General features: G+C 52.0%; 1 protein-coding gene across 4 annotated transcripts in view; it reads right to left on the minus strand.

Annotated features, from left to right (window-relative positions):
* The window catches only part of RGS3 (regulator of G protein signaling 3), a 212,264-nt gene that overhangs the window by 88,145 nt on the left and 97,848 nt on the right, over positions 1 to 26,271 (minus strand). For all 4 annotated transcript variants that reach the window (XM_050926322.1, XM_050926323.1, XM_050926324.1 and 1 more), the window contains 2 exons: positions 22,608 to 22,719; positions 2,397 to 2,440 (listed from right to left, as the gene is read on the minus strand). In XM_050926322.1, coding sequence (XP_050782279.1) covers positions 2,397 to 2,440; positions 22,608 to 22,719 — 156 coding nt within the window. The remainder of the gene's footprint in view (positions 1 to 2,396; positions 2,441 to 22,607; positions 22,720 to 26,271) is intronic.

Raw genomic sequence — 26,271 nt, forward strand, 5'->3', positions numbered from 1 at the left:
ACACAGGAAATCGCAAGGCTAGACATAACTTAGGGAAGTGGAAAGAAGGAGAAGAAGGGCTTCCTAAATCCTGCATCACTGGCCCAAACTCTGCCCACTCTCCAGAGCTCCAGGCCTCAGCAGCAGGGCTGCAGAAATTAATGCTGGGGAAGAGCAAGAAGTGAATGTTTCTGACTTTTGATCCAACTATCACGTTAGCCGGGTATCAGTTGCGGCTACCAGGGAGCAGAGCTGTGGGACAGATTCACAGTGACATTCAAACCCAGCACAAGGACAGAGCTTGGCATTTCACTACCGCTTGGCAAGAACAAGCCAGCTCTGCACAAAAAACTACTGCAAAATGTTCTGTTTATTGGATCTAAACCTCCAAACATGGTATGCTGGAATCCAGAATGGAGTTTAGGCTAGGGCTCCACTAGAGAGCTTGCAGTGGCACAGCTGCACCAATCTGGGGTGGTGGAACTGGGCGGGGCAGGGGGCTATGCCCTCCTACTTTTTACCAGCTGCAATGGCAAGCAATGAGGAAGGAGGGGTGGAGGGCTGGGCCTCGGGGAGAAGGAGTGGTGTGGGGGTGGGGCCACAGTTCAGGCAACGGTGCATGCGCTCCCCCCCCCACACACTTATAGGGAGGTTCTGCCAGTGATGCATTGTAAGTTCTGTGTAGCCACTCTAAGCCAACAGGAGAAAGCTCTCCCCTCCGCTCTATTCCTCCAGCCCCTCTCTCCCCCCCGAGCACGAATTCTGTTGCTGTGGGGTGGCTAATTCACACCTCAGAGAGACATGTCCACTGAAGCTGTAGTGTAGCCATAGCCTTGGACAAGGGTTGCACTTTCCCACTGACATGCTCTCTGCTTCAAGGGGAAACTGACAATTGGGCAAAATGCTACATTTTAGGGTCACAACATGATTATTATTGATTTGTATTATGGTAGTGTCAAGAGGTTTCAAACGAGGTTGGGGCTCTGTTCTGCTAGGTGCTGTACGTAGCATAGGGACAGAGCGTTCCTGCCCCACAGATCTTATAATTGAAATAGACAAACAGAGAGTGGGAGGGCAAAGAGAGAGGGTCACGCAGCAAGCTCTAGACCAGGGTCGGCAACCTTTCAGAAGTGCTGTGCTGAGTCTTTATTTATTCACTCTAATTTAAGGTTTTGCATGCCAGTCATACATTTTAATGTTTTTAGAAGGTCTTTTTCTGTAAGTCTATAATATATAACTAAATAGTGTTGTATGTAAAGTAAATAAGATTTTTAAAATGTTTAAGACGCTTCTTTTTAAAATTAAATTAAAATGCAGAGCCCCCCGGACTGGTGGCCAGAACCCAGGCAGTCTGAGTGCCGCTGAAAATCAGCTCACGTGCTGCCTTTGGCACGCGTGCCATAGGTTGCCTGCCTCTGTTTTAGACCCAAAGCCTGCCCTCTAAATGCCAGGCCTTGAAATCAGGAACCACATGAAGTTACTTGCAAAAAAAAAAAAAAAAAAAAAGGGCAGGCACAAGATCTGGTAATTGGGTAGGTTCATTTCACAAAGAACAAGTTCTGCAGCTCTCTCAACTCATTTCTGACAAAGGGAACTTAGCTAAAATACAAGTAATTATAAACATGTATGTGATATTCAGTCATCTCCTATCCGTATGCTTTTAGATCTGTGTTTTACAGTGTAATTCCAGTTATGCAAATGCCCTTTACCCGAAAATCCTAGTTACATGAATCCACTGTGTGCCCTCCCTGAAACCTTATGTATGTTAATCACCAGCTAATAACTTTTCAATTAGCCTCTTAGTGCTAATCAATGACTTTGTTTGTACAGCTGTTCTGAGCTGTCACCTGCAGTCTCTGAGACCTAATCCCATTTCAGCAGTAAAAGAAACCTGATAGGATTATATGCAGCTCAAAATAGCACTTCCATCTACCCCAATGTCCAGTGACCCTAAGGCCATTTGGATAAATAGGAACTTACTATGTGTTGAGTTTGGTTGTTCCTACTTGTTTAAAAGTCTGATTTTGAAGGCAAGAACAGAAAACCACCTGTAAACTCAAATCGAAATAAACTGGCAAAGAAATCCATGAGTGGGCTAAAGAACCCAGAAGCACCAATCGAAAGTCAGAGCAGTGGGGAAAGAGCTGCCCCCTGATTGGAGTGGGGGGGAGGGGAGGAAAGGGTACAGGCATCAACTCTTCACTGCCTCCCGAGTCACAGATTCCACTTAACAGCTTCTTACTCAAGATATGCTGGCTGGAGCCATTTATGTTTCCTTTCCCGACAACTGGCAAACTAATTCAAAAGAGAAGTGTAATTGAGCCAGTCCTCGCTCTCTCTCCCCACTACAAAGAACTGGTTTGTGTACAGTACATTTTAGGCTCTGTGGAGTTCAACTCCCAAAGCGCTACACTCACCTCTGCAAGGTAGAGGATGCAGAATTTCAGATCTTCAGAAGAACCTATAAGGGAAAAAACAAGGCCGAAATCAGGCTTTGGCTGCATCTGGGCCTCCACAAGCAAAGATCTCTGGCACCAGCAGCAGAATCAGCTGTGGGGTTGCATTTAATGAGCAAAGGTTGAAGTTCTGCATGGCAGGTTGTCAGCTGGGAGCGATGTCTGCTGCAGCTGGCTTCCAAGGGGATGGATTAGGGCTGATGAAGCAGGCAAACTGGCGCTGGTCTGGAAAGTGGAGGTGCTTTCCATTTACTCACTGCACAATTACGGCTTTTTCTCCAGGCTCATTTTCCTGAAAAAGGGTCTCTCTCTCTCTCTCTCTGTCATAGCTGTAGCCTGGTGGGGTTGGTCAATGCACTGTGCAGGCAAGGGCCAACCTGATGCAGAAACAAAGCAAGAGGCCGCTTACGGCCTTGGTCCACTGGAAGCTGTGCAGCACATGGGCTGGGCCAGCACTGAGATCAGAGGGGAATGTCGCTCAGAACTGGCTGCCCTCCTGGCAGGCTGCAGACTGGGGTCTCTGGGAATTAGAAGGCTGGAGCTAGTACAGGCAATTGTCATTACACACAGACACACCCACTCACCCCTGGTCTCCACATTGATCACTGAACATCTCTCCACCCTAGGGCTTTAGGGAAAGGAATCTCCTAAATTCACATCGGGACACAGGAATTGCCTGACTGGATCAGAAACCCAAGGTCCATCTAGCACAGTGTCCTGTCTCTGGCAGTGGCCAGCACCAGCTACGTCAGAGGAGGTGTGGGAAACAGGTCTAGGGAGGCAGCTGTGGGATAACCTGTCCCCAGGGGCAGTTCCTGACCCCCAAGAGCCCTGACAAACTCTTGGCTATTACTACCGTAGCTCTGGATATGTTATCGGTATAAATGCGCAGTCTCATTTGAAGCCTTCTAAGCTCTTTTGCTCAATAATTTCATGTGGCAGGGAGTTCTGCTGTCTTATTACACAATGTGTGAAAAAGCATTTCCTTTTATGGGTTCTGAATTTACTGCTCTTCCATTTTGTTGAACGCCCCCTTGTTCCTGTGTGATAAGACAGGCTGAACAGAGGCTCCTGAAATACCTTCTCTGTGCATGCATTACTCTGTATTCTGTTAGCATTGTATTTGTCTCCTCTGTAAGGTACAGCCCCAATCTTCCCAATCTCTCGTGGTCTGGGAGTCTGTCCCTGGTCATTCCCATCGCCTGTCTCTGAGCCTCCTGGATTTCTGCAAAGTCCTTTGTGAGACGGAAAGATCCTCTGTAGCCAGGGGCGGCTCTATGTATTTTGCCACCCCAAGAACAGCAGTCAGGCGGCTTTCAGCGGCACGCCTGCAGGAGGTCCGCCGGTCCCATGCCTTCGGCGTACCTGCTGCCGAAATTGCCGCCGAAGCCGTGGGACCGGCGGACCTCCTGCAGGTGTGCCGCCGAAGGCAGCCTGACTGACGCCCTCATGGTGACCGATAGGCTGCACCCCCTGCAACCCCAGGCATGTGCTTGGTGCGCTAGCTAGTGCCTGGAGCCACCCGTCTTAGCGAGGCTGCCTTCACATCCCTCCCCTCTGCACAGCACATGCAGAAGAGGGCCACATACCTGAGCCAAAGGAGGCTGTGGGGAAAGACAATCAGAGCAGAGGAGGCAGGAACATGCCAAAGGAGGCAGAGGGCTTCTGCCTCTCGGCACTCCCAGCCCTGCCATGCTGCCCCATTTCCTACTCTCCAGTGCAGGGAAAAGGGAAGCAACCCAAAAGCCTGTCACCTTGACAAGGGCCCCATGAGCCAGCTCCATGTGTGCACCCCTCCCTCTGGAACAGCCCCAGGGACCTGACTCCTCCTAGCCCTGCCCCCAGCCCCGGCAGGCAGGGAGGCCTCTGACCTGAGGGGGCGGAAGGCGCCGCTGCTCAGGAAGCGGAGGCGTAACACTTCCCCTGCATTCTGTGGCTACATCTACACAGGGATAAAAACCCCGCGGCTGGCCCAGGTTAGCCGACTCGGGCTGCAGGGCTGAAAAATCGCTGTGTAGGGGTTCAGGCTTGGGCTGGAGCCGAGCTCTAGGACCCTGCGAGGAGGGAGGTCCCAGAGCACAGGCTCCAGGCCGAGCGTCTGCACTGCAATTTTTAGCCCTACAGCCGGAGCCCTGCAAGCCCGAGTCAGCCAACCTGGGCCAGCTGTGGCTGTACCGCAGGGTCTTTTATCCTGCAGAGCCACTGCCAGAACAGGCTCTCCAGGAGACCTGTCTCCATGTAGCTGGCACCCTGCGTGGCCCTTGGAAAGGGAGGTGATGAGAGAGCAGGAGTCATTCCAAAGCGACAGTGAAGCCTTTGTGAAGCCTGGAGCTTCCTCATCTCCTAACCCCGTTCAGCACAGCGTGGCTGAGGAAGACTGCTAGGCCTCGCTGCAGTCCAGACAGTTGCCGCAGCACTAGGGACCAGCTAAGCAAACAGACTGGCTGGTGTTTTCCACTGACAGACTTTGCTGAGAGTGATGCCCCCTTGCCCTCCATATGGGATCTGTTGGAGGGAAGGAGAAACTCCGACAGTGCCAAGCCCTGGGAAAACCAGCCCGCGGCAGGCACCTGAGCCCAGGCTCACTCAAGGAGATTTAGTCAACACACCGCAGGGCCACTTGGACTTTACAGAAGGACATTCAACCTACTGCAGGATGTTCCCCTGGGGCGCCATGGCCCCCTGCTCCCAGGGGAAGGTGGCTTTTAAAATGTTATCTCCTGTGTGGAGCAGGCTGGGGCTGCAATTCATGCTCAGGTGCGATTCTTGCTAATGGCAAAGTGAGTACAAGTCAGTCTCATTCTCACAGCGTGTGTAGCGCTAATGATGGAACCAGGCTGCCTCACGCTCTCCAGAGAACTGCAGACTAATCATCCCAGTGCAGTCAGCAGCCCTGGAGTTCCCAGCTGGCACGAGAGGCTGATGCCACCATTGCCTTCGCCAGGAGGAGATGGGCAAAATTCAATTTTTATTTTTTTAGAATTGTGATGGATAATATCAGGGGATATTTAAAAACATTTTTATTATTTTTATTGATGTAAATTTTCATATTGCAGGAAATTTGGGGGATCAGACAATAATTATTTAATGACAGTAGGTGCTGAGATTCCAAATATTAAAGCTTTGTAGCCATTAAAACAGAAACTGTCAACATCACATGTCAAAATATACCAAGTCAATATCCTCCAGATACCTACCACATTCTCAAGCAGTGTTTTCCCTACTTTGCCTCTCTGCACATTTTGATTTTGATCAGTTTTTGCAGGTGTGCTGAAATCAATGTTTACCAGCTTTGACTGATAAAACTCTAATCCTTCCAAGGCTATCCCTGAGCAGCAAAGACAGTGCACACAGCAATGCAACATGCTCAGCTTTCTCCTTACAGTGACTTTCTGCTGGCCTTTGGTGAGCACAGTCTGGGGGATCACAGGCTTCCCCCACTCCAACTAACAGGGCTGGGGCAGACTGAGGACGCTGCAGGGCCTTGGGTTTTAAAGGGCACAATGTCCCCTTTGCAGGGACAGTTGTGCCCAAATCCCAGGACATGCTGGTGACATCCCGATATGCTGGGAATGCTGTTGGAGAGGTGTCAGATAAAGAACACTTTAGCACAATGCATATCTGCAGGCATCCTGAGCTCTGCTCTGCCACATCCCATGCTGGGTTAGTTAGGGTCTGGAAAATGCCCTCATACTCCTGTGCTACTGTAACTAAGTAATGGGACTGGGAGTCCAGGGCCTGCTTTATATCCTTACAAAAGCGAAGAAGTACGTTCCTGCACCTGAAAGGGCCCATGGCTTCCTCCATCCCCCCCCAAAGGTTCCAAAGTGGCCACTAGGGGCTGTTCAAGAGCCCACACACCACCTCTCGACTTACCACTCCCACATGCCCGGGCATCCCACCAGCACCCCAAGACATAAGAACATAAGAACAGCCGTACCGGGTCAGACCAAAGGTCCATCTAGCCCAGTATCTGTCTACCAACAGTGGCCAATGCCAGGTGACCCAGAGGGAGTGAACCTAACAGGCAATGATCAAGTGATCTCTCTCCTGCCATCCATCTCCATCCTCTGACAAACAGAGGCTAGGGACACCATTCCTTACCCATCCTGGCTAACAGCCATTAATGGACTTAACCACCATGAATTTATCCAGTTCTCTTTTAAACACTGTTACAGTCCTAGCCTTCACAACCTCCTCAGGTAAGGAGTTCCACAGGTTGACCATGCGCTGCGTGAAGAACTTTCTTTTATTTGTTTTAAACCTGCTGATAGTTCCTACGCAGGCTGTGCCAGGACCCCCACAGCATCTTAACCAAGACAGTCATCAGGGCTGCCTTGCACGGCCAAAGCCAGTATTCTGGGCGACCCTGCAGATGCCTCCAGCTAGGGTGGGTGGAGATTAGGAGGCCAGGCCAGTTACTTGATACTGAGGTTTCATGGCCACTTTCCTTTACTCTTCCTTAGTGTACAAAACTCCCACTTCTCCCCTCCTCCCAAATGTGGCCTTTCGTTACTTCCTTCTTTCTGAAGAACAGAGAGATGAAACTAGGGCCCTGCTTAGCACAATGTCGGTATCAGGCAGGAGACTGGCCGCACAAACCGCCACCACAGCCCATTTACAAGGTTGATAATCCAGCTCCCCGAGGGGCTGGCTAAGCTCAGTCACAAGCATCCCCCGGCCCAATAAGAGGAACGTGACACTGGCTAGTAGCTGCTTTGGGAAAGTTACAGTCTTGAGACACTGTATTTGGGTTCCTACAGTAATACGTCATAACAGATGGCTGCTTAATATGGGAGGACACAACACATGGCCCCTGGGACTGATTTCCCTTCTGAGCGGCCAATGCCCTTCTGGAAAGTTACAGACATAAGCAAGAACCCTATCTCTGCAGAGCACCTCCCTCCTTCCCAGACCCCGTGGCAGGGTCATTGCTGGGCAATGTACACAAGTAGGCAGTTCTGGGGCTGGAAGAACACACTGGTCAGGTGACTAATCACCTATTATGGGGTGAGGAAGTACAGAGGAGCCAAAAGTCTACCTCTGACATTTTATACCCACTACATGGGATAAGAGGAGTCACAGGAACATAAGAATGGCCACACTGGGTCAGACCAATAGTCCATCTAACCCAGTATCCTGTGCTCTGACAGTGGCTGGTGCCAGATTCTTCAGAGGGAATGAACAGAACAGGGCACTTTCCAGTGATCCATCCCTTGCCATCCACTCCCAGCTTCTGGCAATTGGAGATTTAGGGACACTCACAGCCTGACCATCTTAGCTAACAGCCATTGATGAACTTCTCCTCCATGAACTTACCTAGTTCTTTTTTGAACCCAGTTATACTTTTAGCCTTCACAACATCCCCAGGCAATGAGTTCCACAGGGTGACTGGGCGTTGTGTGAAGAAATACTTCCTTTTGTTTGTCTTAAACTTGCTGCCTAGTAATTTCATTGAGTGACCCCCTGGTTCTCGTGTTATGTGAAGGGGTAAATAACACTTCCATAGTCACTTTCTCCACACTAGTCATGATTTTATAGCCTCTATCAGATCCCCCCTTCGTCGTCTCTTTTCTAAGATGAACAATCCCAGTCTTTTAAATCTTTCCTTGTATGGAAGCTGTTCCATAGCCCTAATAATGTTTGTTGCATTTTTCTGTTTGTAACCCCCAAGGAGATGACATAGATTCCTGGGGATCTGTCTCCTGGCAGCTCAGGGTGAGGCACTGTCCCAGGTAGGGAGGGAGAGCCAAGGCAGACTCAGAGTTTGCCCGGCAACCAACAGGGAGTGAGATGCCTGTCCCAGGGAGCTCAGGAAAGGGGAGAAGCTATTTTTTGAGTCAGTCTGGAGCAGGCCAGGGCAAGGGCAGGACTGGCTGTGTGGAGAGCTGGTGAGTCCCAGGCCTGCAGGCAGGGTTTCCCCCGAGAACTGGCCTCTAGGGACCTGAAAGCAAGATCCTCAGCTGGGCTTTTCCATCTCCACTGATGGTTCCCAGTTTGTAGAGCTTTGCTGGGAAACTTCCCCAGCCAGGATGAGTTCACCCTCCAGCTCCCTAGGTGAGACCAGTCACCACCAGGTCAGCTCTGCTCTGCTGCTAGTCCAGGGCTGCTGCCTGCTGTGTGTGTGTCTGGAGGCTGGGCTAGGAGATGACAGTTTGGATTTTGGTACTGTTGTGTAACCTGCACCTTGAGTCCTGCACCCCTTTGTGATGAGGGGAAATCCTGAGACCGAAGCAGCCTGACTCCTGCCTGAAGAGGGTCCCGGGCAGCAGAGATCAGCCTCTCTGCAGTGACTGAGGAGTCCAGAGTCAGCTCTGAACCTGAGGATCATTCATGGAGTTTGTGAGTGCAAATTTTTAGTTAGTTAGTCAGAGAACTTGTTTGGGGACCCTCTACTCCCTGGACTGTGTCCTCAAGCCAGGGAGTGAGGGTTTCGGGATCTTATAACCTGCTGCATATTAAACCTGTGAAGGGATTTACCACCTTCTCCCACTTGTGAGTCCTTTGGGCTGAACTGAACCCAGTCAGCCACACTGCTAAACCACGGCAGAGACGATATCGTGGTCATAGGTCACCAAGGGCCCCAACAAAGTACGCATACCAACGGAACACTGATCTTACGTTTGCTACCTCCAGTCACGTGACTGGGGAAAATCACGAGTATTATCAGCCTGGGCTCTCCAACTATCTGGCAGGTAAGTGGGGGTTACCCTGAGGTTAGAATTTTCCTTCCAAGCTGCCCTGGTGACCCTGCCAGGAAGGAGCAAGGGGAGTGGCGGCACCGCCAAATAAATTCATAGGAAAAAATAAAGAAGATTCATCCTGCTGAGTGGGTGGTGGGCTCCAGAAGAACCCAGACCGGTCCATCAAAACCTGTAAGCAGATTGGTATTAAAGAAGGTAACCAGGTGGAGAGGGGGCGTTACATGTTCCTTTTCCAATTCTAATGTAACATTTTTGAGAGAGGGTGACCAGAACTGCACGCAGTATTCAAGATGTGGGCGAACCATGCATTTATATAGTGGCTTCATGAATTTTTCTGGTTTACTTTCCTAATGGTTCCTAACATTCTGTTCGCTTTTTTGACTGCTGCTGCACACTGAGAAGATGTAGTCAGAGAACTATCCACAATGACTCCACGCTCTCTTCTTTGAGTCGTAACAGCCAGTTTAGATCCCATCATTTTATATGTAGAGTTGGGATTATGTTTTCCAATGTGCATCTCTTTGCATTTATCAGCATTGAATTTCATCTCCCATTTTCTTGCCCAGTCACCCAGAGATCCTTTGTGAGATCCTTTTATAGCTCTTTGCGGTCTGCTTGGGACTTAATTATCTTGAGTAACTTTGTATCATCTGTAAACTTTGCCATCTCACTGCTCACCCCTCTTGCAGATTATTTATGAATCTGTTGATCGTACAGGTCCCAGTACAGATCTTCGAGGGACCCTGCTATTTACCTCTCTCCATTGTGAAAACTGACTATTTATTCCTACCCTTTGTTTTCTATCTTTTTAGCCAGTTGCTGATCCAAGAGAGGACCTTCCTTCTTCTCCCAGGACTGCTCACTTTGCTTAAAAGCCTTTGGTGAGGGATCTTGTCAAAGACTTTCTGAAAGTCCAGTACACTATATCCAGTGGATCACACTTGTCCATATGCTCATTGACTCCCTCAAAGAATTCTAAGAGATTGGTGAGGCATGATTTCCCTTGACAAAAGCCATGTTGACCCTTCCCCAACATATCGTGTTCATCTCTGTGTCTAAGAATTCTGTTCTTTCCTAGAGTTTCAGCCAATTTGCCTGGTACTGAAGTTAGGCTACTGGCTTGTAATGCTAGGATTGCCTCTGGAGTCCAGGCTCAATAAACAGTAATTAGAACCACAAGGCAAAACTAATGAGGCCTCTGAATCACCTGCCCATCACTCCCTGGACCATTTACAACACACTCTCTCTCCCACAGGGACAGGTGATCTGTGACCAGCACTGAGAGCAGCTGGAGCAACAGGAAACCGTCAAGCTCAGGCCCTGCTGGGATTTCTGATCGTTCACTGCACTGACACAGAATGAGAGGGGAAAACAGAGTCTTTACTGCAGCCCAGCCACCAGTAACACTGGGGGTTCCCACGGAGACACAGCTCCCAGGTGGTGAGGAAGATCGAAACCAGCTTGCCTGTGCTCCTCTGGTGTCACTAAGCTACACTCACATGGCAGCCTGGTGTGTGTGCGCACATGAGTACCACCAACCCCAAGCTTCATGGGCGGCAGGTATCATAGGCTGGAAGAGGCTGTGCCTCCCCAAACAGCATGGCGTGACCCCACCCATGCTCTGCCCTGGCCCAGGCTGGCTGGCGCTGAGGCTGGCCAACCTGCCACGGGTACTCAGGGTGGCTGGCACTAGGGCCGCACCGCCCAGCGCTCCGGAGATGGCTGCCTGGTGATCCAGAGATGGAGGCGCTGCAGCCGTGCCACACAGGCATGGGAACTAGAGGTGAGGGGAGTGCTGCAGCACTCCTGGCTGCCTGGAGTCCCGGCCTCAGCTCTGGGGTGAGGGGGTGAATAGGGGTAAGGGGGCTGGTTTTCAGCACCCCCACTATTAAAAATGTTCCAGCACCACTGCCATGTCACTGGGGCCATGGTGAGATGCTCTGGGCTTCTGCGGGGGAGGGGGGACAGAAGGAGAAGGGGAGATGAGGGACTTCAGGCACAAGGATAGGGGCCGGGACTAGCCTCCCCCCATGGCTGGATCACCAGCTGCTCATGTCAAGCATTCAAAAACCATGCAACTGACCACCCAGAATCAAGGGATTGGCTTAAAAATCATGAGTTAAAAAAAACCCCACTTTGGGTTCTTCATTTGATTTCTTTTATGAACCTTTCTTGGTAGAAACAAATGGAAGCTGAGATTCTCCCATATTCACTTGACTCTCGGTGCCAAGGCCTTGAGAAAAACACCAAATCTCAACAGACTCTCAGTCAAATCCTGAGAGCTGACCGCACTGTGTGCATGCGCCTGTTCATGGCACGGGGCAAGGGAGGAAGCACTGGATATTGCAGGCAGGCTGGTGCACAGTGTGAAAGGGAGGGACAGACCCAACGCCTTCCAAACAGGGCCAACTCCAGGCACCAGTGCAGGAAGCAGGTGCTTGGGGTGGCCAATGGGAAGGGGCGGCCCATCCACGTCTTCGGCGGCAATTCGGTGGCAAGTCCTTCGGTCCCTCTTGGAGGGAAGGACCCGCCGCCGAATTGCCGCCGAAGAATGAAGCGGCGCAATAAAGCAGCCGCTGAAGTGCTGCCAGTCGCGGCTTTATCTTCTCTTTTTTTTTTCTTCCCTCTTTGCTGCTTGAAAAGCCTCAACCCCCAGGAGTGTCCCAGCCCAGCGCCCTGGAGATGACAGCCAGCTCTCTGTCTAGTCAGGATTTAACACTGCACCCATCAGCATGGTATCTGAGCACCTGCCCCATCTACAAACTTCCCCACAGCCCCAACCTCAGCAGAGCTGCCTGTGACAATGGTTGTTTATATGCTGGGGTTACAGAGCACAGGGAGGGATCAGGCGGAGACGCTGAATAACAAACACCACAGAAAGGACAGTTACCTGTTCTGTAACTGGCGTTCTTCGAGATGTGTTGCTCAGGTGTATTCCACAGTAGGTGTGCGTGCTCGCCACATGCACCGGTGTCAGAAGTTTTCCCCTTAGCAGTACCCGTGGGGGGGGGAGCACTGGTGTGACCCCTGGAGTGGGGCCTCTATATCACGCTATAAGGGGAGCTGCACACTCCCCCAACCCTTGGTTCCTTCTTGCCAGACAACTCCAACAGAGGGGAAGGAGGGTGGGATGTGGAATACACCTGAGCAACACATCTCGAAAAACACCAGTTACGGAAACAAGTAACTGTCCTTTCTTCTTCGAGTGATTTCTCCTGTGTATTCCACAGTAGGTGACTCCAAGCTATGTCTGATGGAGGTGGGTAGGAGTTTCCGGGTTTCCGAGATGCAGTACCACCATACCAAACCCGGCATCATCCCAAGCTTGGGAGACGATTGCATAATACGAAGAAAAGGTGTGGACAGAGGACCACGTGACAGCTCTGCATATGTCCTGGATAGGGATGAGAGCTACACAGGTGGCCAACGAGGCCTGAGCTCTCGTAGAATGCACCTTAACGACAGGCAGTGGGGAAACCCCTGCCAGGCCATAACACATGCGTATGCACGAGGTGATCCAGCAGGAAAGGTGATCCAGCTGATGCAACGAACAGCTGCGAGGATTTCTGGAATGGCCTAGTTCAGTCCAGGAAAAAAGCCAGCGTCCTACGCACATCTAGTGTGTGTAGGCAGCGCTCCTTGTTGGAGGAATGGGGCTTAGGACAGAGTACCAGTAGGAAAATGTCCTGACCTATAGGAAGGCGGAGACCACCTTCAGGAGAAAAGCAGGGTGTGGGCAAAGCTGGACCTTATCCTTGTGGAAGACGGTATACGGGAGTTCCGAGGTCAAGGCCCTAAGCTCCAAGACAAGTAGGGCTGATGGGATAGCAACAAGGAATGCTACCTTCCATGACAGGTGAGACCAGGAACACATGGCCAAGGGTTCAAAGAGAGGACCCGTGAGGCGGGATAACACTAGGTTTAGATCCCATTGCGGCACAGGGGGGGCTAGCATACAGGAATGAACGATCCAGGCCCTTTAGAAAGTGGGAGGTCACACTGTGGGAAAAGACCGAGTGGCCCTGTATCGGCGGGTGGAAGGACAATATGGCCACCAAAGGCACCCTGACGGAGGCGGGCATTAGCCCTTGGGTCCTAAGGGATAGGAGGTAATCGAGAATGAGTCACAGTGATGCGGACAATGGGGAAGTTCCCTGCTCCCCTGCCCACCTAGACCATTTGACCAGGTACGTCCGTCGTGTGGACGGCTTTCTGCTTTCCAACAGAACTTGATTGACGTTCTCCGAACACCTCCCCTCCTCCTCATCTAACCACGGAGCAACCACACTGTCAGGTGAAGCGCGGCCAGGTTGGGATGGAGGAGGTATCCCCCTTCCTGCGAGAGGAGATCTGGGCGAAGTGGCAGCCTCTGCGGAGGAGCCCCTAAGACAGGGGTTGGCAACCTTTCAGAAGTGCTGTGCCAAGTCTTCATTTATTCACCTTAATTTAAGGTTTCGCGTGCCAGTCATACATTTTAACGTTTTTAGAAGGTCTCTTTCTATAAGTCTATAATATATAACTAAACTATTGTTGTATGTAAAGCAAATAAGGTTTTTAAAATGTTTAAGAAGCTTCATTTAAAATTAAGTTAAAATGCAGAGCCCCCCCAGACTGGTGGCCAGGACCCGGGCAGTGCGAGTGCCACTGAAAGTCAGCCTACATGCCGCCTTTGGCACATGTGCCATAGGTTGCCTACCCCGGCACTAAGAGTTGCAGGAGGGTCCTGTACCAGTGTTGATGGGCCAATCTCGGGCTATAAGGTTTACCCGCGTCCTGTCTGCTTTTACTTTTTGCAGGACTTTGCCTATCAGGGGAAAAGGTGGGAAGGCATAGAAAAGTTGGCCTGACCACCAAAGGAGGAAGGCGTCCAAGATCGCACCCCTTCCTGCCCCTCCCCTGGAGTAGAACTGGGGGCAGTGTCGGTTCTAGTCGGTTGCAAAGAGGTTGACCCGGAGAACTCCCCAGTCTCGGAAGAGCTGTAGGGCGACCTCCCAGTGTAGTGACCACTCACACTGGTGGGAAAAAACCCTGCTGAGGTGATCGGCTCGCACACTGTGAATGCCAGGAAGGTGGAAGTCTCGCAGGGAGATATCGTGGGCTATACAGAACACCCATAGGCTCAGGGCTTCCAGGCATAGGGCTGAGGAGCGCATTCCTCCCTGTCTCTTGATGTAATACATCACAGCCGTATTGTCTGTAAGGACTCTGATCACCTTCCTGTGAAGGTGCCCCCTGAAGGCCACCCATGCCAGCCGTATCGCCCTGAGTTCCTGACGTTTATGTGTAGGGATAACTCTGAGGCTGACCATTTCCCTTGGGTTTGAATGTTCCCTTTATGGGCTCCCCAGGCCAGGTCCGAGGCATCCAACACCCGGTCTAGTGAAGGGGAGATTTCTCGGAAGGGGACCCCATGTAGCATGTTGCACAGGAGGGACCACCATTGTAGGGCAGCAACTACTTGGGACGGTATCATGACAACCTTGTCCAGCCTGTCCCAGGCCTGGGAATACTGGGAGGCCAGCCAGAGCTGGAGAGGCCTCATTCTGAGCATGATATGCAGGACCGGCGCTACCATTTAGGCAGCCTAGGCAATCACCTAGGGTGCCAGAATAATTGGTGGGCGCCGTTTTGCTGGAGCGGGCGGCAGGCGGCTCCGCTGGAGCTGCCACAGTGGTGCCTGCGGAGGGTCCAGTGCTCTGCGGCTCCGGTGGAGCTGCCGCAGTCGTGCCTGCAGACGGTCGGCTGCTCGCGCGGCTCCGGTGGACCGCCCGCAGGCATCACTGCGGCAGCTCCAGCGGAGCCGCGGGACCAGCGCGCGGGGTGGCGAAATTGCCGTCCGCCTAGGGCGCTCAAACCCCTAGCACCGGTCCTGCTGGCATGGCACATCACGGATGTGCATGCCGCCCTGTTACCGAGGATCTGAAGGCACACCCTCGCTGTTGACACTGGGAAGGCCGTGACTGAGGCAATGAGACCTTTTAGGGTCTCGAACCTATCTGGGGAAGAGAGGCTGTGGCCTCTAACGAGTCCAGTAGAGCCCCTATGAACTGTATGCGTTGAACCGGGACTAACGTAGACTTGGCCTCGTTTACCACTAGGCCGAGATCTGCGCATGTGGACAGAAGTCTCACCTGGGCCTGTACCTAGGACCGAGAATTGCCCTTGAGAAGCCAATCGTCCAGGTAAGAGAAAATTTGTTCCCCTTTCCTCCGGAGATAGGCTGCTACAACTACCATGCATTTGGTGAAAACTCTGGGGGCCGCAGAAGGGACAAACGGGAGGACCGTGAACTGGTAATGGTCCCCCCCCGTACCAGGAATCGGAGAAAACGCCTGTGTCCCTCGAAAATATGGATATGGAAGTACGCGTCCTGGAGGTCCAATCCCCCGGGTCCAGGGAGCGGATGATAGAGGCCAGGGATACCATACGGAGCCTGTAGCAAACCATGAAACTGTTGAGATTCCAGAGGTCTAAGATGGGCCTGAGCTCCCTTTCGCCTTCGGGATCAGGAAGTATCGGGAATAGAAGCCCTTGTTCTGGAATTCTACCAGTTCCTTTTCCATCGCCCCCAGGTGGAGGAGGTGCGCCACCTCCTGTCCTAGGAGGCAGCCATGCTCCGGGTCCCCGAGGCTCACCCAGCGCAGGGAGAGTGGTGGTGATAGGGGGGTGAAGTGAACTGCAGCGTGTAGCTCTTGGAAATAGTGTTGAGGACCCACTGGTCAACGTTATCCGGGACCACTCCACTCCACTCGGAAGGCAAATAAATGGTTGCAGAACACAAACTTTATTAACTGGGGGGTCTCCCTGGCAACAGGCCTGGTGGTCCCCCGCAAAGAGTCAAAACCGACTCTTCCCTGCCTTTTGCCCTTTGAGGGGCCAGGCCTCCCCCTCTTGTGGGACAGGCGGTGGTGCCACTATGGCATCCTCCGGTGATGGCGAGGGGACCGACACGGAGCCTAGGGAGTCGGTTGGTCGATCCCTGGTCAGAGTCCGGGCGCGGTGCTGTCGGCTTGGGACCTGTTGATTTCTCCCTCTGTCGTGGAGGGGAGGCCGAAGGAGCCTGAGATGCTCCAGCCACCGAGCAGGGTCTCGCCTGGGCGGTGATCTGCAGCCACGGAGCCCATTGACACCACTGCCCTTGCCATGGTGTTCCGTGCCACTGACAGACTTGGCTGGGTACCGATGCGGAGGCCACCGCCAACTGCACGGTACTGCAGGAGCAACATGAGTGATGGTGCCTGTGACAGTGCCGTCCACATGACCGAGACCTCAAGGACGAAGATTGGTACCCGTCCAAGGTGCTGTTCCTGTACTCCCCCCGGCGGCTGGAGAGGAGTCCCGTGCGCGAAGTCTGGTAGAGCAGGAACTCAAGTTGGAGCATCTACATCGGTGGGTCGGGATCGGCTTTGGTAGCTTCGAAGCGAGGAGGAGCGTCGGTGCCACTTATCCCGGTGCCTGTGTCCCCAGCCGCAGGGCGTAGAGGAGCCCCAAGGCTCCCTCGCGGGTGGTGAGCTGGTCAGCCTAAGCGGGGTAGAGGGCTGGCATGAGCTGCGGGAAGACCACGTCGAGCGAGGCAGCAAACAGCCCTTGGAGCGGGGACTGTGCCGCATCAGGGAGGGTTGTTGTGCTCCCAGTGGCAGCTTCCCTCAAGACTAGGGGCCAACAGCAGCCTCACCACAGGGGAGGCACGCGCAGATGGGACTGGGCGGCTCCGCTCAACACGAGTTGGAGGCCCGGGTCCTGAGGGGGATCGCAGGCTGCCCAGCTCTGGTAAGGTCTCACCCCATCTTTCTCTCGGCGCCGCTGAGTCTTCCCTTGCTTCTTTGAAGGGGAGCGGTGCCAGCTAGTGGAGGGGACTTTGCTCCATACCAAAGACGCGGTGCTGGGCGCCGAATCCGTTCGGTGTGCCAGTGCCAGGGTCAGTGCTGATTCCATTAGGAGAGTGTGAAGTCTAACGTCCCTCTCCTTCGTAGTCCATGGTTTGAAAGATCTACAGCTCCTATAGTGCTCACTTACGTGGGTCTCGCCCAAGCAGGGGAGACACTGCGTGTGCGGATCACTTCTTGGCATAGAACTGTGGCAGGAGTCACACGACTTGAAGCCTGGGGAATGGGGCATGCCCCAAGCCCAGACGACTAACTGGGAAACTACTGAAGAACTGTACGACTAAGGCTAACTAGAAAAGCTGCAGCAAGGCTGGAGCACGAAGTTCGAACTAACTTCACTGGCGGCAAGAAGGAACCGAGGGTGGGGGGAGTGCGCAGCTCCCCTTATAGCGTGATATACAGATCCCTCTCCAGGGATCGCACCGGTGCTCCCTCCCCTACGGGTACTGCTAAGGGAAAAACTTCGGCACCCGCACATGGCGAGCACGCACACCTGCTGTGGAATACACCCGAGCAAGCACTCGAAGAACGCCAGTTACAGAATAGGTAACTGTCCTTTCTGTGGTGTTTGTAGTTCAGCGTCTCCCCTCGATCCCTCCCTGTGCTCTGTAACCCCAGCACGCACACCTGCTGTGGAATACACCCGAGCAAGCACTCGAAGAAGAACTGGCCAGGGTTAAAAACCAAGGAGCAAGGAAAAGAGGGACTGAAAGGAAAGTCGTTGGTGCCCTCACTCCTCACCCTTTGTATCTGGGCTCTTATGCTGGAAACTCTCTAGGGCAGGAACCGGGTGCATCTGCTCATCCTCTCTAGGGCAGGACCCTGGCCTTTCTGTGTGCTCATTCCGGCAAATGCCCACAGCATGAGAGTCAAATATAATATCAGCTGTGCAAAAACTAGTCACTCCCCAGCGGGTCTGCTGCCTCCGTGTCTCTCGCTCAGAGGTGAGCCATGGCGGCAGGAACTGCCCTTGAATGTGTCTGTGGGGCTCCGCACTGGTCGGCGTCGCTAGATGCTATTGCAATGGAAAGGTTACATAATAACAGGGTTCGGGCACGCCTGCTTCTGCCCTCTTGTACCGCCCTCAGCACTAACCAATAATGAGTAATAACGGTCTGTCAAATGCCATCCCGGCTCTGCTGTGACAGAGACACAGGCTGTTATCAGCCACGCTCAGGGAAATGCTACAAGAGAGAAAGCAGCACAAAAAGCCAAGGACCAAATGCTTAAGATTCTTTGCATAAGCACATAAGGCAGGCAGTGTCTCTCTCTGACCTGCTGGGCATATGCTGTAAAGCACTGAAGGGGAACAAATGGCTTGTACACAGAACCACCCAGCACAGATTAAGCCCCTGCAGGCCAGTCATGTCCCCACAGAGCCAACAATCACTGTGTGTAATGTGGGTCCCTGTACACAGCAGCTGTTCAGTACCCCCACCCCCACTCCCTTTTCAGAGGCAGATGAGCAGACGACAAGAACCCAGGAGCAAAGGAAAGAGCTGCTCAGCCCCTTGCGGCCTGGAGGTACCCGCTGGTGCAGATCAGGGAGGCTGCTGTCAGGCCACGGGCATGGGAAAGGGGGTGGGCTGGCAGTGCACTGCAACAACTGCCGTTCCCAGGTCCCTGCAGCTGGCCCATTACATGAAGCGGGGCTCAGCACTCCTGGTTCAGACCAGGGGCTCCCTGTTGGGCTAATTAAGAAAGTGGGACAGTACCTGGGGGCTACAAAAGATCAGTCAGGAGTCAGCCAGGCGAGGGTAGGAGATGGGAGCTGCCAGAGACAGACGGTGGTTCCTGGGGGCAGGTTAAAGGCAGGAGAGAAGAAAGAGGGGTTTGCTGACGGGGGTCCCCAGGGCCAGGCGGGCTGGAGAGGGCCGAAGGCAGGAGAAGCAGCAGAGGGAGATGTCTGCAGGCTCTAAGCTGCAGTTAGTGCCCAGGGGCAGAGGCAGGGGAGCAGCGGAGAGATGTACTCGCTACTGTCCCCTTGCTGGAGAGCTGAGGTGTGCTGAGAACAAAGACTGTGTGCCTGGGGGATATGGACTAGTTCGGGACTCAGGTAGAGACTTGTGCTGGAATCAGCTGGCCCCCAGGAGGGATGATGCTGTTTAAGTAAGAACCTGACGTGAAGTCCTTTGGGTTACCCACGAGGGACACTGAGGCGAGAAGCCACTGGCAGGGCTGCCCCAATGGGGTGTCCTGGAGGAGGCCACTCATCTACAGGGAGACTAGCCTCCAGGGGCACCTCCGAACAGAGCAAAGGTACCGAGTAATGGCTAGCAGCCACTTCGGCTCCAGCAACCAGCAGCAATATGGGACCGGCCCAGCAGAGAGAGTGGGACAGTGTTGAAATCCTGGGGCTAATTACCATACAAGAGGCTGCTTTAAGCATGGTGCCTCCTCAGTACCCTGAGCACTGGGCCAGCAGAGGAGCATGCAAACGGCGAAGCCTCTGTTCCTACTCTGAAGTGCGAAAAGGGTGGGGACAAGGAGCACGGCTGGGGCAGATCTCAGCGGAATCCCTGATTTGGGCTATTATGTATTGTTGCCCCTTTCCATTCCCGATCTGAAGCTTCCCCACCCCAGTAGGGGTGTGGTCCCAGCAAGTCAGTAAGTTTGGGATGGAAGTTCCCATAGTATCTAACCAAGGACGCTCACTCCATTACATTGGAAACCCTGGCTGACGCGATGCTCATCAGCCATGCTGGGCTTCTAAAGCAGGAAGACAGTGCATTGTGAAGCCGATTATACAGATTTGCTTTAGCACAGCGCAGCGAGCAGCAGAAACAGGAAACATCACAATGGTCTTCAGTGCACCGGAGATGTCTCAATTGTTACACTCAGCAATACGCCCGTTCCTATTAACGTGCCATTCAGTTATTTAGGAGAGCAGCAGAAAGTCACTGCCAAAAGGGACTGACAGCTTTTGACTTTGGCTCTGGCTCAATGACACGTTTTTGCACCAGACTTGTGTGATCCATAAGCAGGCAACTTTCTGGCAGCAAACAGCACTGAGCTGGATTCCTGGGGAAGGTCACGCTAAAGGTTAGGAAAGGCAGAAAGAAACATCCCTTTCTGGAGGGGTTCCCTGGGCTTGCTCAGGCCATAAATAACAGACAGCTTCCTGAGAAATGCAGCTGGCATGAAGGAGCAGACGGCACATCCCAGTGCAGGACCTGAGCAGGTGCAGGAGAAAGCAGCCATCTGGCAGCAGTTACCATTCCGAGGGCCACTGAACAGCTTGGCCAGAGGGCCCAGCTGGGAAATCAAACATGCACCTGATGCCCACAGAAACGTACTTCCCTCAGGGGACGGCCACACTTTGAGCTGGGGTGTGATTCGCAGCTCGAGGGGAAATACAGCTAGTGAGCTAAAGCCACAGCACAGCCTTGGCAGTGCGACCAGCTGTCCCAAGGACATCCCAATGGGCTGGGCCGGGGCTGCTAGCCCCTCCTGTGGCTGCGGCTACACTCTCCCTAGCATGCGAGCTCATGTGAGCATTTCTCCTTGAGCTGAGACTCAAACCCCAGCTCCAAGTGCCGACGTACTCTCAGGGGCAACATTTCTGTACCCGTTCTTTAGAAACAACCTGCCTGCGCTGGGGGAAGAGTTCCAAAACCATTCTCACGCATATTCAATCTTCTTTCTAAATGAGTTTGCTTTTCCTGTGTCATCTCTCATTGTGTCTGCTCTCCCCATATAGTCTAGTGAATGAGCTCACTGGCAGAAAGATCCTGGAAACATGCAATGCTAAGTGACTCTTGTAAAAGAACCAGACATAACCGTGTCACAAACAGCTCATATATTCACTATCCAGAGCTTACAAGGAACGGGAGGAAGCTGACAGCCAAAACTCACTCCCAGAGAGTTCCAATCAGCTGAAGGAGTGATGGGAAATTCCAGAACAGGAAACACTCGGTAAATCATCAGTTGGGAAGGACAGCCCCGCTCCAGAGAGTGCCCTCTAGCAGTAGATGTGGACTCCTAGTGCCATTTACACTGGGATACCAAATAGCAGAGCCTGGTTCCACAGGACGGTGCCAGTTTTGGTTAGACGTATTCCTCGAGGCTTAATCACATGACATAATCTTTAATTAAAGATTAATTTGTAATTCCTGGAGACTCCAGGACAATCCTGGAGGGTGGGCAGCCCTATTCCACAGCAACTTCAGGCCTGGGGCTGGGGAAGGAAATAGGGTGGGGAGATCCGGGCAATGCACCATGTCTGCAGCACCTCACGACTCCACCCACACAGAATGTCAGCTACTCCACTCCTCTGCCCTGCCCAAGCAGGTCTCCCATCAATGGGTTAACATCACCTGCACCAGTCACATAGCAGGATGAGTGCTAGACTCGCCTGGCTAAGGTCTGGAGTAGCTGTGGGCTGTGAGCCAGTCTGCACAACCCACCAATGCAAACCAGGAACATGAACTAATGAGCAGGCTAGTCCTTCAGTGCCATGTCTACCATCCACTCCTCAGTTCTCCATCTCACCTCCATTGCCTCCTGCTCGCTACCCACCGCCCACGTCATCTCCAGCCTCAGTAGCTGCCTCTTGGGGGCTGCAGGCTAGACGGCTGTTCAGAGAGGATTTGCACATGTTCCCAGGTATGCTGGCTGCCCCAGGGAAGTAGAGGCAGGGAACCGGGGTCACGGAAGGGATGTTCCTTATTTGTATCTGAGAAGCCTCTCCACCCCCTCCTAGCATCCCAACTGAATCAATTGCTTCAGATTGCTCCCCACCGCTGGAGCCATCTCTGCTGGTAACAGTCCCTGCAGCCAGCCCACCAGCAGGGTGTAGCAGCCATGCCAGGCAGGCAGCGTGAGAGGAAGGCTCCCAGCCCGACCCAGCAGTCATCGGTGTGTCAAGGCATAGATGGGAGAAACGGCCCTGGCTGGCTGTGAAGGGAAACCGTAGGTGGTTGAAGGAGGAAGTGGAGTAAGCAAAGGTCACTAGAGCTTAGTCAGAGACCTGCAGAAGAAGCTGCTGTGCTCTGTTAAAGCACCAGAGGGGAAACCTCAAGACTTCATTTCCCTCATTGTCTCAGCTAGCCACTGCTGCAAACAATAGGGCACCAGCGGGATGGGGAAGGGCAGCTCAGCATGGTGACTGCACAGCACACAGCGGCCTTGGAAGGGCTGGCCTGTCATCCCTGGAGAAGAGCCCTGTCCACTCCCACAACAGCAAGGGACTGTCTCTGCAAGAGGCCTGCAGTTCCCTGGCAACCAGAGTTCTGCCTATGTGCCCTGGAATATGACCAGACTGGAGCCTGTGTTGGATGATGGTGGGCAGGACTGGCTGGAACCCCCAGGGAAGGGTGGCTAGGAAGGAAGGCTCACTGTGGGTCCTGAGCTCCTCCCATGGGGGTACATTCAGCAGGAGAAGCAGGAGGGGAAATCATGTACTTCTGAAACCCCTGCAACAGCAGGAAACAATGGTGGGTGACGGCATGCTGCCTGGGCTGCCCCACTTGCCCACTGGGCCTTGATGGGCCAGCGATCTCAGCGAGCCATTGAGAATCAACAGCCAGAAAATGTCCACAAAAGCCAGGCACGAAGAAGCTTCTGCCTGCTGACACACTCACCCTCCTGGAGTTTGACACTCTGGAGATAGAGAGGATTCCTCAGCACATTGCAGCGCCCGGGCTCATCTTCCTTAGTGAAGAGCAGCAAGTCCGAGTAGATGAAGACGGTCACCTGGAGGGTAAGATGACAACACAGAAGGCATCAGGAGCCATAGCCAAAGAGCCTCCTTCCAGTCTAGACAGTCATCAGCCCCAAGAGTTAGCCAGGACCTCCATTCCAGCACCACAGAGGCCTCTGGAGACACACTGGCAATGAAGAGAGCATTTCAAACACTGCAAAACTCAGACTACTCCAAATGACAGAAGCTTGCTAGAATCAACAAGTTATTACCCATCACTCCTACCTTGCAGTCTGTTATTTACAGGGGATTTCCGGAGCCCTGTGATGGGATGAATCAATGTATCCAGAATGTAATAGATGCAGTTGTTGTGCCCACATGAATACACCACACCGCTCTCTCTCCAACCCTCTTTTCCAAGGTTTTCATACCCCCAGATGAAGGACAAGAAAAGATTTGAGTTGTGGAAGTTCCAGTCCGGGAGCACATTTACTCGCTCAGATTGCAGGAGAACCCATTTTGGTGAGGATGAGGGGCTTTGACTCTGTTTTAAGCCATCACACACTGTCCTGCTCCCCTCAAGTAAACAACCGGTTGGCTCTGAAGGAGCCATGCTAAAGGAGAATGTTTGCAGGCATGTAATGGGGACAAACAATGATACTTAAAAACAATAATTATTTTGGCTGCAATTGAGATGCAAATATTACAAAATACATAAGCTACAAGCCTTAGCGACTTAATTCCCCTGAAACTCAGGCGAGGGAACCTACTATATATTCATGGCATTAACTGTTTGTTAATGGTTTGTACAACTCCTAGCACAGTGTGGTCCTGACTATGGCTCCTAAGTGCTACTGCAATAATAATAATAAATAACAAGCAAAAGAATCAACTCATCCACCACGTGGGACTCCATGACTCAGATGTTAGCAGTTCTGTCCTGCCAGCCAGTGTATGACTCGGCTTGGTTACGAAAGGCACTCGCTGGACTCTGAGCTTGCCCAAGTCTCAGCCAGATGCCCAAAGCCTACATCCAAATCTAGACTGAAAAGGGGACAGGACAAACCCTTGGGAACCTTTTGAATTTCTTTCTCCTCTAAAAGTGGGTGCTTCCCTAGACAGCCAATAGGCATGCTGTGTGAGGGATGAAGTGTAACAGGAGAGAGCCAATCTGCTGCTGTTCTCCCTGATCACCCCCAGCTCAGTGCCAGCAGTTGTACTGCACCTCCAGGATTGCTGGCACTGCCGCTGAACGATACAATACTGAGTAACTACTCCAACGTCTCTGTGACCAAACTTGTGGCAACTTATTTCCAAAAGCAGAAAATTAAAAAACCTGAATGCTCTTTGCTAGGGTTGTAAGAGAGAATCCACTTGCTGGCTTCACTACTGCTCTGTCGCCACCATTCCCTGGACCAGCCTTCAGCCACGGCACTGACTCAGTCAGTGCCGTTCCGAGAGGAGGCAGAGAAGAAGAGGCAGATTTCACTAGGCCGAGGGACCAGATTTCAGGTTCTAACAGAACTCCCGTATGTTGTGTCAGTGTTTGGCTCTGACGCTGAAATGAGTGGCCTTGCTACAGTCAGTTTTCCTTCCTGCCCACAGGTTTGGTTTTGTGGAGTTCTCAGGAGTGAAGAACTATGAACCTCGCTTTAGCTTACAAATAAAACTAGCATTGTGTTTGCTTCTCTTACTGAACAGCCAGAGGCCCGGCCCTGCTGCCCATGCTCACCCGCTCAGGGTTTGGCTTAATTATTAACTTCAAGACCAACACAGTACAAACCTCACCTTAAGCCTGCTTCTGAATTTGGCTTTTTTCAAGAGTCACTCCCTGGAGGATCCCTCCAGCCCTGGCCCTAGTTCACTCTGCCTGGTAAGGAAATACTCCAGCACTGCTGTACTTGCCAACGGGTGCTAACAGGAAACAACGGAGACCAGGAAATGTCAGCAAAATCACTCTAGCTCCATGGGGGGGGTCATAGGACATAGGAATCTCCAGACTGGATCAGACTCATGATCCACCTGGTCCATCCAGTCTCCTGTCTCTGGCAGTGGCAGTACCAGCTGTGAAAACCCAGCAGTGGTCAGACGGGGGATAATGTGACCTTTGCATTAGGTCTCTAAGGATACATCTGCAAGGCATGGCCATGGCTGGCTCAGGTCAGCTAACTCAGGCTCATGGGGCTCAGGCTGCAGGGCTAAAAATTGCTGTAGAGACATTTGGGCTCAGGCTGGACCCTGGGCTCTGGGACCCGCCTCCTCAAGAGGTCCCAAAGCTCGGGCCCGAGCCTGAACATCTACACAGCAGTTTTACAGCCTCGCAACCCAAGCCCCACAAGCCCGAGTCAACTGGCCCAGGCCAGGGGCAGGTGGTTAATTGCAGTCTAAACTTTAATAGTTAGAAACTGGCTCAAACCCTGAAGCTTGAGATTTGATGTCCCTTCCAAAATTTATTGTCATTAATTATAACAACTCTGGATATTCTTGTTATCCATATAAATGTCCAACCTCTTTTTGAATCTTGTTAAATTTTTGGCCTCAGCAAGTTCCTGTGGTAAGGAGTTCCACAGTCCAATATTGTGTTATATGAAGAAGGGTTTCTGTTTGTCAATTTTTAATTTGTCACTCTTTCATTTCATTGAATGCCCCTTGTTCTTGTGTTATGAGACTGAGAACAGAAGTTCGCAATCTCCCTTCTCTAGACCATTCGTTACTTTACATGCTTTTATCATGCTGCCTCCTAGCCATCTCCTCTTCAAAGTAAACAATCTCAATCTTTTCAATCTCTCTTCCTGGAAGTTTTTCAGGCCCCTCGGCATTATCATCATCATCCTAGGACCAAGAGTCTGTCACACTCCCCAAGAAAAATATTAGTTATTTTGCAAACACACATCCCTTTAAGCCCAGTGAACACAAAAACAGAAAAGTGCTTCCTTTAAAGTAGATCTGCTCACACACTGAACTTTCCATCCGTGGGAAACTCCAGCATTTGAAATATTTATTTTTTCTTCCAAATCGGAATGAAAACCTGCAATTTTTAAATTTCCCACAAAACAAAATTTCAAAAAAATTCAAATTCGAACCCATCAAAATGTTTCAGTTTGATCATGTTGACTCTTTTCCTTTCAACTATTTTATTAAAATATGAAGTATATTTTCTCTGTTGTATTAAATATAACAAAATATAATAAAATTATGATTTTAATTATATTAGTGTCTAATCAAAATGAATTGAAACAATAAACTCAACACAAAATGGTTTAACTGTATTGAAAATGACAATAGTCGACATGAAACATTTCATCTTTTTCTGTGGAAAATGCCCTGCCAGGTGGAGGTGCAGGAGGGCAGAGCACTGCCTCTGAGCTCTGGCCAGGCAGAGACCAGCAGAGCCTTTGGTCAGAGCTGTTTCAATGGGGTGCAGGGGTGGAAGCTGGACTGGAGAGGGGCTGGGAAGAAACCACAGGGGATCTCCAGCCACAGGCTGCAGACAGTGCGATCAAGGATCTGAAAGGGAAAGGGAGATGGGGCAGTAAATGGAGAAACAAGTAGGGTAAAGCTAGAGGCAGAAGCCAAGCAGATTTGAACTGAAGATCAAGAGGCAC

The sequence above is a fragment of the Gopherus flavomarginatus genome, chromosome 17, assembly GCF_025201925.1.
Source record: "Gopherus flavomarginatus isolate rGopFla2 chromosome 17, rGopFla2.mat.asm, whole genome shotgun sequence".
NCBI lineage: Eukaryota > Metazoa > Chordata > Testudines > Testudinidae > Gopherus > Gopherus flavomarginatus.